This window comes from Piliocolobus tephrosceles, chromosome 21 (genome assembly GCF_002776525.5).
Source record: "Piliocolobus tephrosceles isolate RC106 chromosome 21, ASM277652v3, whole genome shotgun sequence".
In the NCBI taxonomy this organism is placed as follows: domain Eukaryota; kingdom Metazoa; phylum Chordata; class Mammalia; order Primates; family Cercopithecidae; genus Piliocolobus; species Piliocolobus tephrosceles.
The window spans coordinates 8,058,914-8,072,056 of record NC_045454.1 but is presented as its reverse complement, the minus strand read 5'-3'; the positions used below and the strand labels follow the sequence as shown (position 1 = coordinate 8,072,056).

The 13,143-nt window shown below is 51.7% G+C and overlaps 1 protein-coding gene across 10 annotated transcripts in view; it reads right to left on the bottom strand.

Annotated features, from left to right (window-relative positions):
- Positions 1-6: 6 nt before the first annotated feature.
- VRK3 (VRK serine/threonine kinase 3) overlaps positions 7-13,143 on the bottom strand; it is a 50,650-nt gene continuing 37,513 nt past the window's right edge. For 6 of the 10 annotated variants that reach the window (XM_026448404.1, XM_023182756.2, XM_023182755.2 and 3 more), the window contains 5 exons: positions 11,735-11,827; positions 8,966-9,098; positions 7,361-7,481; positions 1,115-1,137; positions 575-1,000 (listed from right to left, as the gene is read on the bottom strand). In XM_026448404.1, the coding sequence (XP_026304189.1) occupies positions 876-1,000; positions 1,115-1,137; positions 7,361-7,481; positions 8,966-9,098; positions 11,735-11,827 (495 nt within the window). In that variant the 3' untranslated portion in view covers positions 575-875. Of the gene's footprint in view, positions 273-574; positions 1,001-1,114; positions 1,138-7,360; positions 7,482-8,965; positions 9,099-11,734; positions 11,828-13,143 lie in introns of those variants that run through there. The other 4 variants (XM_023182766.2, XM_026448406.1, XM_026448407.2 and 1 more) reach the window with 2 other exon arrangements.

The window sequence follows — 13,143 nt, the reverse complement described above, 5'->3', positions numbered from 1 at the left end:
AAAAAACACTTGTGTGTTTTTGTTTTGTTGTTGTTCAGAGGCACTTACGAATGTTTTGACAATTTTTGTCTTTCTACAATGGGTACATATTACAAATGCAATTTGGAAAACTAAAAAAAATGAAGAGGTGTAAGGAGAGGCCACCCCAAGATGGATATGAGCCACCAGGTCCCGCCCAGGTCCCTGCCTGTTCCCACTCCCTTCAGGACGTACCTGAGGGTCTGATCCAACGACCGCAGGGTCCCACAAAGGGCCCCGGCTTATCAGTAAACCTGAAGGGACAGAAGCACATGTGGAAGGTCTTTTAGGGAAAGGAGAGCAACCTTTTAAAACAGAATGCCTAAGATATATACACAGCCTAAGATATATACACAGCCCCCTCTGCCATCCAGGGAAGTTATGTTCTTAAAGCCGCTGTGAACACTGGATCAACCAACCCACTACCATTGTTCCCAGGGGAAACAGCAGTGGCCTCCTGCAAGCCTCCAGCCACACTATTTTCCCCGATCAATACACCTTGTTTTAAGTATGTTTCTGTTGAAAGACATCTTATGTAATAAGTATTGCTGATTCATTAGCACTGAACTCTATTTTAATCTGGGATCCTTAAGATGGAGAGGATTCCTTCGACGATGAGGAAAGATCCAAGATGAAAATAAATATTTTATTACTCACAGGTCCTGGGGGCACACGACACACCCAAAGGGGACCTCCCCCCCATCCCACGCACACACACAGACACCCACAGACAGACACACGCACACACACAGGTCAGGGAGCTCATGGTTGCGTGAGGGGCCAATGGGCGGTATCCACACATTTTGAGGGGATTTTAACTGGTGGGTTCAAAGCAAGCAGGCTCGAGTTCCTGGAGGTCACGCTGTGCCTGAGAGGGGGTCGCTGTGGCATCTGCACAGTTCAGTGGGATGTGGGGGCCAGTGGGGCCAAGTAGGCTGTCTGTGGCTGACACACAGGGAGGGAGGCGTTCCCCCGGAGGCGGCTGCATAAGGGAAATACCTGAGTCAACCACACGGAGGAACTGGGAGGACGTGGAAAACTGTAAATTGTGCTGAGGGAGACCGAGCCCTGCTTCTGGCATGAAAGTCCAACTTACATTCAAGTGAATGCCAAGGCAACCTGAAATGATAAGAATTCCCCACAAACTCACGGCCAACAGCTCTGTAGCTCATGCCTGAACAAAACTGATACAACACACGAATTATTAACCATTTCAGGCTTCGGGACATCAGACAACACTTCAGCATTATGCTAGGTGGCTGTTTGATTTTTTTGTAGAGACGGGTTCTCACTATGTTGCCCAGGCTGCTCTGATCCTCCTGTCTTGGCCTCCCAAAGTGCTGGGATTACAGGTGTGAACCACCACGCCTGGCTGAGGCCATTTTAAATGGCATCATCACTGACAAAAAGCGCCGGGCGCGGTGGTTCAAGCCTGTAATCCCAGCACTTTGGGAGGCCGAGACGGGCGGATCACGAGGTCAGGAGATCGAGACCATCCTGGCGAACACGGTGAAACCCCGTCTCTACTAAAAAAACACAAAAAACTAGCTGGGCGAAGTGGTGGACGCCTGTAGTCCCAGCTACTCGGGAGGCTGAGGCAGGAGAATGGCGTAAACCCGGGAGGTGGAGCTTGCAGTGAGCTGAGATCCGGCCAATGCACTCCAGCCTGGGCAACAGAGCAACAGAGCGAGACTCCGCCTCAAAAAAAAAAAAGAAACTCCGTTTCAAAAAAAAAAAAAAAGGCATAAAAACAGGAAAAAATGTAGCATTAACTAAACAGTGAAAAGGACACTGGCGTATATGGTGTAGGCGCTGAAACAGGGAGGCAGAATGCTGTTTGGCTCCAGCCTAGGCTGGGAACACGTGTGCCAGGTGATTAAAATTTTTCTCCACACTATGTATCCGCAAGTGGCCACGAAAGAACTGCAAGAATTGATTTGGGGTTACAAATACTTTTAGTGAGTAGGAGAATTCACACATATGGACTCTGAATAATCAGGACTGTATATGTACATACACACACATACACATATATGTATAACACACACACACGTGCACGCACGTGCACCCCTCTTTGGCTGTTTAGGAAAAATCCTGATTCACCCACTGTCTTTGCTGGGGTCAGCAAAGGCCCAGCCCCTCCACTTCTCTGCCTGGCCCATTGGGCCAGCTCCCACCACCTGCCCAGTCACTAAGCTCTGACCCTGCCTTCGTTATCCCCCAGCCCCACCCTCCTGCTCCTCAAATCTCTCTGCCCCATGGATCTGGGCGCAGCTCAGGCCTCATCCCTTTTCCCTGGACCTCAACTCCTCCCTGGCCTCCTGTGCATCCCCACATGACCCCAGAGGGTCTCTACACCTATCCCTGACCCTCCTTGCTCACAGCCCACTCTGGCACCCGTGGCTCCCTAGCACACATTGGCCACCCTCTAGCTCCATCTCTCCACTCCCTTCTCCCATTGCATGTCCCATCCACACCAAAGGACTCCTAGTCCCACCAGGCCACACATCCACACACATCTGCCTCTGCACGTATCATGCTCGCTGCCTGGGCAGCCTTCCCCACCCTGAGCTCTGGCAGGTGGCTGTTCTCCCTTCGAGATACAGCTCGAGGGTCTGGCCTCCTAGGAAGTCTTCCCCAGACCCCTCCAGGCAGAGGAACGCCGTCCCTCCTGGGCCTGTGTGTAGGTCCGCGGATGTCCCACGGCAGCCATCAACATACAAGCGCAGGAAGGCCCGGTTGTGCCATCAACAGGATGTTACACGCTGCACAGCAATGTCACTGCCACCCCCTGCCGCGGGCTCTCCCTGACCAGCTGGGGAGCCCTGAGAGCAGGTCCAAAGCTGGCTCTCATTTGTGCTTTGCCCAGCAATGGGCCTTGAATGCCAGAAAGCCTCAGGGACTCAAACTGCCTCTCCTCCTTCTTTTACTCATTCTGCCTGTCGTGAACTATAAAGTGCAAAAAGTGAGTATCTGTTGAATGAATGGAAAAAGGCCATGTATACCAGTAAAACGTCCTAGCGCAGGGCACCTTAGGGTGCCAGGAAACGAGCAAGTAGCAACATCGCCCCCTTGTGGTCCCCTTGGCTACGGTCTGGGCTAAGAGACGCTGGGCTGGGAGTGAGGGAGGGGTGTCTGGGGGACAGTGTCAACATCACCAGCTCCAGGGAGCTCCAGGGAGCTCCAGGGAGCATTTTTGTGCACCTGGCCTTCTACGGTTGTGGTCTGGAGCTGGGGCTGTGGAATTACTGTTATCCATGCTGCTATCGTTGATACGAGATGATTACCGTGACCTCTTATTCACCCTGCACCATGTTGACGAGTGCAGGCCCTCTCTGTGAACCAGTCACACGTCGTCAAGTCTCTTTAGGCGATGGGATGTGAAAAGGGTGACGTGACTGCTCTTAGGAGTTAGGAAGTGGAGTGGGGAGAAGACTCAACCCAGGGGCGCCTCAGGGACCGGTTTCCCTGACAAGATCGGAGTGCAGAGGCACCGTGGGCTGATTCTAACCTGGGTGTCCAGCACAGCCACTGGCCTCAGGAACCTGGCACTAAATGCATGAGTGGAGAGGGTGCAGAGCTGTGCTGTCCTGTCTGCCTAGGAATCCTGCCTCCCCCTTGCCCACCTGGGAGGCTCTTGTGTTCTCTACAGACCAGGTCAGGCATCTCCCAGGTGAGGGTTTCCAGGAGCCGGCGGCGGGGTCCTGTGCCTCCCCTCTGCTCCCACAGTGCCGGGCTACCTCCACCCTCACCTGCAGCTCCTGCTTCCTGTCTGTGTCTCCTTCCAGCCCTGGAACCCCCGACACTGGGCCTGCGTCTGCCTGACCTCTGTGTCCACAATGAAGCCTGGGCGGGCTCAGCATTCACTCCTTAGTTGTTCTTCATTCCACTATGATTTTTCTTTCCTTTTTTTTTGAGACAGGGTCTCACTCTGGTTGCCCAGGTTGGAGTGCAGCGACACAATCACAGCTCACTGCAGCCTCCACCTCCTTGGACTCAAGTGATCCTTCCACCTCAGCATCCTGAGTAGCTGGGACTACAGGCGTGTGTTACCACACCCGGATACAGTTCTTGTAGAGATGGGGTCTCATCATGTTGTCCAGGCTGGTCTCAAACTCCTGGGCTCAAGCAATCTGCTCGCCTAAGCTTCCAAAGTGCTGGGATAAAAGGCATGAGCCACTGTGCCAGATCTGCCCGTTTCTTGGGCACCCACGATGTGTGCTCTCTGTTGCATCCAGAGGAGGATGTGTGTGTGTCACAGGGAATTGAGGCGCCCCTACTGCCCTCAGTCTCCTGTCTTGGGACTGTTAGTTAGAGATGTGAACCCTCCCTCGTGGAAGCTGCAGTGTTTTGGGGTCTCCTCGTGAGAGCAGCTCAGCCTTGTCCTGAGCTAACCCATCAGTGTGTGAGGGAGCATCTCGCTACCTTCACTCACACCGGGACTCCAGCGGGCTGCTCCTTCTGGGACTCACCGTTTTCACCTGGCTTCATTTCAAAAGAAACCTTTGTCTCACTGCTGTGGGCAGAAAACCCCAGCACCATGTGTTAAAGCGAGAGAGTAAGTGTGAAAATAAGCTCTAAGAAAATGGGCAGTGGACTTGTCTAGCGGGTTCTGAGCCTGGCTTCCCATGCAGAGGTTGCCTGTGGAAGTCTGGGGGCTGAAGGCCTCTCTGTCCCTCCCTCTTTCTGCAGGGATATTGGGGCAAATTAGTCAATGTGTGTGATATCCTTCTTGCCACTGTTTAAAGCTTCATGGTCCTTCAGGGGGCAATTTGCCTGTTACCATCGCTGTGAGACCTGCCCCCGACATCAGACCTGAAAGTGTGCTGCACACCCCCACCAACAGTCCCACCAGTGGACACCCAGGACCTGGCCCCAGGATCCCCATCAGTCTGACCTCTGACACACCATGTGTTTCACTCTTTAGCTCCTGTCTCCCCCAATAGGATATGAGCTCCCTGAGGGCAGGGATTTTTGTCTTACTCACTCCTGTATCCCCAGGGCCTAGAACAGAGCCTAGCACATGGCAGGGGTTCAGTACTTGTTGAGTGAAGGTAGGCTGGGTCCAGGCACCACCAGTTCACCTCATAAGCCTCCTCCACTTGGGAAGCAGCGTGTAGGTGACAGGGGCTGTCTGTGGAGTTGAATGGCCTGGGTTTGAGCCCAGGAGCCCCTGCTGAGTAGCTGTGTGGCCTGGGCTGACTACCTAATTCTCTGTGCCACAGATCTGTGTGAGAGCACACAGCTCAGAGCAGTTGTGAGGATGCAGGGGAAGCACCAGGGGCAGTGCCTGGCACAGACAAGTGTATAATAAATGTTAGCTCTGAACAGTCAGTAGGAGGAAGTCAAAATGATGAGACACATCCCCTCGTCTGAAGGAGGATGAAATTCTGGGCATGGTGCCACATATGCCAATTAAATACGCACCCAAGAACGTCACAGTTTTTAAGGACACAGATGCATCTAAACTAACACATTTAGCAGCATTCGGAAGTAGTGAACTAGTTATATAGCTAAAGTTAAAAACATAACATTGAGTGAAAGAAGGCAAGAAACAGCAGGAGGTTTAGAGCATAGTACTATTTATACAAATTCAACACACAGTACCACCATATATAGTTTAAGGACACAGACATGTCTACAGAAAATTGATTTAGAAGCAGCAGTCAGGAGCAATGAACTCGATCCACATGTAGGGGTAGGGTTAAATTTGAAGAGAGCCAGAGACAGATGAGATGCAGAGAGGAACATCACTTACGCAAATCACACACAGGACCACGGCCAGCATGCGATTTTGAGGGTATAAATACATCTAAGTGAACACGTCAGCAGAACACATGGTAAGTGTGCTTGAGCAGCTGTCCATGGTTGAGAGAAAGAAGTTGGGGGATACGAAGGGAGTAAAATAAATGAGAAAGGCTTTACGTGAGGGAAGGACTGGGAAGGAATTCACAGCACACTAAGGACAGGGAAGTATGAGGGACTCAATGCCATTCACTGGAGGGTTCACCCTCTTCCCACTCTATATGCTTTCCCAGATAATCTCATCCTCTCCTGGGGCTTCAGTTGACAGCTCCTGAGATATTCCTGGGATCTGAGTCTCCCTCTAGACTTCACTCCTGCACTTCAGACGGAGATGGCCAGCTGCCTCCCAGATGACTCGGGCAACAAGTCCGAGACAGAGTCTTGCTCTGTCACCCAGGATGGAATGCAGTGGCGTGATCTCCGCTCACTGCAACCTCCACCTGCCAGGTTCAAGCAATTCTCCTGCCTCAGCCTCCCAAGCAGCTGGGATAACAGGTGCCTGCCACTGTGTCAGGCTAATTTTTGTATTTTCAGTAGAGACAGGGTTTCACTATGTTGGCCAGGCTGGTCTCAAACTCCTGACCTCGCGATCCACCCACCTTGGCCTCCCAAAGTGCTGGGATTAAGACGTGAACCACCATGCCCGGCCTGGGTAACTCTTATTCATGTCTGAAATGCATGCCTAGCACGCCAGCTAGGACCAGCTGCCTACTGTCCTTGGTGCTGAACCTACACCCCGCGCTTCCATTTTGTGCCCAGCAGCCCACTGTCCCTCGTGCTGAACCCACATTCCTAGCGCTTCCCTTTGTGTACCGCCGCCTGCTGTCCTTGGTGCTGACCACACACCTCAGTGCCTCCCTTTTGTGCCCAGCTGCCTGCTGTCCCTAATGCTGAACCCATATCCCTAGCGCTCCCTGTGTCCAGCTGCTCAGTGCCCTTAGTGTTCAATCTCACCCCAGAACTTCTCCATATGTTCCGCTGTCCACTGGCTTTGGTGCTGAATGTTTAAACAGCAATGTTTAAACCAGCAATGGTAAGACCTGGTGGTTTACATACAGAGGTGAAGGCGCTGATCTGGCAGTGTGAACACTGGATGGGTGCTGCTACCAGTGCTGCGGCGTGGAGGGCCTGGGCCTGTCCTGCTCAGGTTGCCTGCGTGTTTGTGATGAATGAGTCATGGTGCCCCACACATGATGAGCATTTTCTACAAGCCAGTCCCTGTGCTAAGTGCTGTGTATACCTGACTTCCCTGAACCCTTCTGCAGTCCCGTAAGGTGGGCGCTAGTAGGAGACCATCTCATGGAGAAGGATACTGAGGCTCGTAGACGTTAACACCCCACAGTGGTGGGGCCAGAGTCCAAGCCCAGGCAGCGTGGCTCCGGAACCCCTGCCTCGCCTGCTGTGTGGACAGCGCAGCACATGTCTGTGCAGCTCAGAGGACTTGGGCTCTGCTAGATGCCACTTCCCCTTCCCTCCTGCTCCCAGCTGGGCTCTGGGCTTCTGCCCACCTGCAGGGGTTCTGCTGACCCCGACTCACTTCTGTTTTTGCTTCATGATGTCCTCAGTGTTAGGAAGGCAGTTTGTCCATGGCAGAAACCCGTAGAGCCACTTCAGCATGCAGTAGCCCAGGCTCTGGAGGTCGCTGCGGCGGGATGGCCCTGGGAAGGGAAGGGTAGAGGTGGCACCTCAGTCTGGATGCTCCATTCACCAGTGCATCCACTCCCTTCCTTCCTGTCTGTCTCTCACTGACTCAACCATGCACTCATGCACTCAGCATTCCAGCCATATGGGCTGTCTCCTCTGCTCATTCACTTTCATGAGTAGGCAGAAGCTGACTCTTTTTTTTTTTTTTTTTTTTGAGACAGAGAGTCTCGCTCTGTCCTCTGTCGCCCAGGCTGGAGTGCAATGGCTGGATCTCAGCTCACTGCAAGCTCCGCCTCCCGGGTTCAGGCCATTCTCCTGCCTCAGCCTCCCGGGTAGCTGGGACTACAGGCGCCCGCCACCTCGCCCGGCTAGTTTTTTGTATTTTTTAGTAGAGATGGGGTTTCACCGTGTTAGCCAGGATGGTCTCGATCTCCTGACCTCATGATCCGCCCGTCTCGGCCTCCCAAAGTGCTGGGATTACAGGCTTGAGTCACTGCGCCCGGCTGGCAGAAGCTGATTCTTATCCTGACTTACTCTCACTCAACCATCCCCTCAGCCCCTTTCTTCAGGTCACCCTCATCCACTCTTCTCTCATTCATGCACTCATTCAATCCTCAGCACCCGTGTGCTGGGCTCAGCTGATTTCTGAAAACCCAGACTGGAATCTCGTCAGGTGCCAGCCCATGACAGCCTAGTTGGGAGACAGCTATGGCGTGGGACTACCTGAGTGACAAAGGACACAGAACATACAGGAGCCCAGGAGGATGGGTACCAACCCCAGCCTCAGTGGGGCAGGGCCGGGGCGACCCGGACGGTGTATTTTCCTTATGCTTCCTGAGCATAAGACAATGCTTAATTTAGACAACGCTTTGTGTAAGCACTGGACAAGCACTACTTGTCGTCCGTGCTGGCCTTCCACCACCCGACGCTGGGGGCAGGGGTACCTTCCCCGCCCTGGAGGAGCTCAGTCTGGTGGGAGGACGTGGCAAGCATGTGGACAGCCATGATATAAAGGGATGTGAGAAAGAGGGGCTCAAGAAATCTGCCCCAGGCCCTCTTCCCAGTCTCTACACTTTCCCTGGATGATCCCAACCTCTCCCAGGGCTTCGGCTGATAAACTCCCGAGACACTGCAGAGCCTCTGCCCAGATTTCCCTCCCACATTCCAGACGTGGTGGCCAACCACCTCCTCAACAGTCCCTCCTGGATGACTCCTAGGCAACTCCCATCTTCCAAGTCTACACCAGATCCTGAATCCCAACCTCTGGAACTCAGGGCTCCCCAGTGCCCAGCCTCCCACTGACCTTGGTGCTGAACCGCTACCCACCCCCTCCCCCTCTCACAGTGGTCAGGACGCTGTCTGTGGTTCTGATCCCTGTCCTGGCGCCCTTAGTGCCTGTCCTGTGTGGCCACCTGCTGTCTCTGGCTGTGAACTCCTAGAGCTGCCCTTGTATGAGAAGCATGTCTCCGTGGTCCCAAACCCTTCCCTGGCCTCGTACCGCATCCCTTGTGCAGGTCCATGCTAATGAACTCAAGGTCCCCCTCGTGAGGGCTCCTGCTGCCTTCCACATAGGCCACGTGTTTGCCACCCGGGCAATAGCGGAAGGCGAAGCCATAGCCTGCCAAGGTCACCTGTGGACACAGGGAGAAGCCATACAGATTGGAGGTGAGGAGCACAACTGAAAACAACCATTCCACCAAAGTTTTCACTTACAAAACTAAGCCATGCTCATAGTAAAAACGATGTGAAGTAAAAAGAACCCAAACCAGCCATCATATTTCCTCCCAGCCCCTAAAACCCACTGCTCAGAAATAACCACTAGTAAGTTTCTTGATGCATCATTCCACATTTTTTTTTTTTTTTAAATAACCAGGTAACATATGTGGATGGGGAGGGGCTCTTGTTTTCCAGAGGCCTTACACCAGACCTCCTGTTGGACACCAGAACTTAACACTTTAACAGCGGTTCTGGGCATTAACTCTGGGGCCAGATGGCCTGGGTTCAAACGCCAGCTCAGCCCGCTGGTGGTGGTACAACCTTGGGCAAGCTATACTACTCTCTGCTATGATTTCTCCATTTATAAAATGATAATAGTCCCCACCTCAAAGGGTTCTTATGAGGCTTAAGTTTAAAACAAAAGTTAAATGCTTTCTGCCTGATACACAAAGTTAACCAAATCTTCTTTCAAAAATATTTATTTATTTTGAGATGGGGTTTCACTCTGTCACCTAGGTTGGAGTGTAGTGGTGCGATCACGGCTCACTGTAGCCTCCTAGGCTCCAGTGATCCTCCCACCTCAGCCTCCCGAGTAGCTGGGACTACAGGCATGTGCCACATGCCCAGCTGATTTTTTGTATTTTTTTGTAAAGATGGGGTTTTGCCCTGTTGCCCAGGCTGGTCTTGAAACCCTAGGCTCAAGTGATCCTCCTGCCTTGGCCTCCCAAAGCGCTGGGATTACAGGTGTGAGCCACTGTGCCCAGTCCATGTCCTCTTTTCAATGGCTGCATTTTATTCTACCATATGGATAGTGGACAACTGTTGGTTTTGTCTGTGTAAGACCTATACACTTCCCCTGCTCCCTGTTTTTCTGTTCACAGTTTGTGGTGTTCATTAAAATATATATATATTTTTTTTAAGTTTTGAGACAGGGTCTCACTCGGTCACGCAGGTTGGAGTACAGTAGCACGATCATGGTTCACTGCAGCCTCAATCTCCTGGGCTCAGGTGATCCTTCTACCTCAGACTCCCGAGTAGCTGGAACCACAGGTGTGTGCCACTACACCTGGATAGGTTATTATTTTTTATTTTGTAGAGACGAGGTTCCCTATGTTTCCCAGGCTGGTCTCGAACTCCTGGGCTCAAACGATTCTCCCACTTTGGTCTCCCAAAGTGCTGGAATTAGAGGTGTCAGACACGGGAACCTAGCCAGGATGGTCAATTTTATGTGGCAACTTGACTGGGCCATGGGGTGCCCAGACATTTGGCCAAACCCCATTCTGGGAGTATCTACGAGGGTGTTGTGAAAGAGATGAACATTGGGGTTTGTAGACTGAGTAAGGCAGATTATTCTCCCTAATGTGGGTGGGTCTCATTCAATCAACTCAAGATGTGAACAGAATAAAAAGCTAAGTAACCAGAAGCTCTTCCTCCCTGACTGCTTGAGCTAGAACATTGGTCTTTTCCCGCCTTTGGACTGGAACTGAAACAACCCCTCTTTTTGGGTCTCAAGCCTGCTGGCCTTTAAACTGAAACTCACATCATTGGCTCTCCTAGGTCTCCAGATTGCAAACTGAAGATCTCAGGACTGCTTAGCTTCCATTATCAACGAGCCAATTCCTTAGAATAAATCTCTACACACACACACACACCCTGCCAGTTCTGTTTCTCTGAAGATTCTTAATGCTTAGTTTCAGGATTTTCATCTGGGATTGTCTCCCCCCACTTCTCAGTCCATGCAGTTCAGGTCTGTTTCTGCCAGGGCTGCTGAGCTTTGGGGATTTAAGCCTGATCTGCTGGTGGCGATTTTCTCACCAGGAGGAACAAGTCTGCCTGACAACGAGCAGTGAGAAGCACGAGCCCAGAAACGGGAGAGCTGGCTTCCCATCTTAATTTTGTCCTTAATTCTTAATCATTCAAGTTCAAAATCATTCTTCATTTTGTTCAGAGGGTAAAAATAGCATCTTGTTTTAAGTTACATCTCTATGATTACCAAGGAAGTTGAATATCTTTTCTTTCTTTCTTTTTTTTTTTTTTGAGACAGAGTCTCGCTGTGTTGCCCAGGCTGGAGTGCAGTGGTGTGATCTCGGCTCACCGCAACCTCCGCCTCCCGGGTTCACGCCATTCTCCTGCCTCAGCCTCCTGAGTAGCTGGGACTACAGGTGACTGCCACCACACCTGGCTAATTTTTTGTATTTTTAGTAGAGACGGGGTTTCACCGTGTTAGCCAGGATGGTCTCGATCTCCTGACCTTGTGATCCACCCACCTCGGCCTCCCATAGTGCTGGAATTACAGGCATGACCCACCATGCCTGGTCATATCTTTTCATATTATTTAGTTAGCCTGTGGATTTCGTTTTTTAAGAATTGCTTTTCTTATACTTTGCCAATTTTCCTAAGTTACTTTTCTTATTTATTTGAAGGAGCTCTTTATATATGATGGGCAACAATCCTTTGTCTGTAATAAGCACTGTGAAATAAATAGAGGTTTGGAGACAGATGGGAACCTGAGCCCAGAGATCTTCCAGAGTGGGCAGGAGCTGGCTCTTACCTGACTCCGGTCCTCTGGATCCACAAAGATATTTTCAGCTGTCACATTTCCATGAACATACTCATTCTCATGGAGGAACTCCAGGGCATCCAGCTGGGGGAAGAAGCAAGCCAGTGTCTGCACAAGTAGTACGACTAACACAGCCTCTGGTGCAGACTGGGGCAGGGAGCCCCACTATTAAGGCCTGGGGTCATCCGGCACCGTGACTGGGGGTTAAACCTGACTAAATCCGGGGCAGCATGAGGAGCCCGCTGTGACAGCACATTGAGCATGCCTCTAATCAGGCTGTCAGGGAGCTCACCAGTTGAGCTAATGCGTGGCTTCCTGTATTTCTCTCTTAGCTGATGGCAAACTCAGGAGAGGGAGAAGGGGTTAATGTCTGTCTACAAAAATGACTCAGCACCTGTGAATATCAAAAGAGCTCTTCTCACCTGTCTTAGAGAGCAGAAATCAATCTTGTTAAGTAATTTATATCTTGATCTCCAGCTCCAGCTGTCCCACTGAGCTCCAGACTCTTCTTTTGGTGTGTGTATATATACATATTTTTGAGACAGGGTCTCACTCCTGTTGCCCAGGCTGCAGTGCAGTGGTGCAATCACTGCTCACTGTAGCCTTGATTTCCCAAGCTCAGGTGATCCTCCCACCTCAGCCTCACAAGTAACTGGGACTACAGGTGCGCACCACCACACCCGGCTAATTTTTTCTAGTTTTATTAGAGAGGGCATTTTGCCATGTTGCCCAGGCTGGTCTTGAACTCCTGAGCTCAAGTGATCCACCTGCCTTGTCCTCCCAAAGTGCTGGGATTACCAGTGTGAGCGGCTGCACCAGGCCAACTCTTCAACTGTGTCTGCTGCCCGAGTATCAGCTACATTCCGATCATATCCTTAACCCTCTTTGACCCCAGGGCCAAAGTTCTGCTCGTTCTCCTTTTATAGACTCTCCATTCCCAGTGCCTGAGACCCTCCCCAGCCTTGTCCTCTCCAAATGGACCCTGAGATTCTTCTCCCCATTCCAGTCCCTCCACATACGGCCCCTGAGGGCCTTTCTGTACCCAGAGCTGACCCTGCCCTCCCCTAATCCCAGCACTCTTGTGGCTCTCCAGTGCCCTCAAGACAGATCCCAGCCCCTCAGCCTGCTGTGCGAGGCCCTGTGTGATGTGGTCATTGCTGACCTGTCCACACCAACTCCATCTCTCCCCACTGCAGGGCCATAGTGCAGATACTGAACATAAAGACCTTAGGACTCAGCATGTCGCTCCCTTGGTATGTCCATCCCTCCAGCAATGCAAACTGGGCCCTCTTATTCTCCATCACAGCAGGGGCCGCTTCTACTCAGAGCACTCGTCATAGTTTGCCCAACTGTTTGATTTACTATTGGTCCCTCCCACTAGACTGTGAGCTCCAAGACAC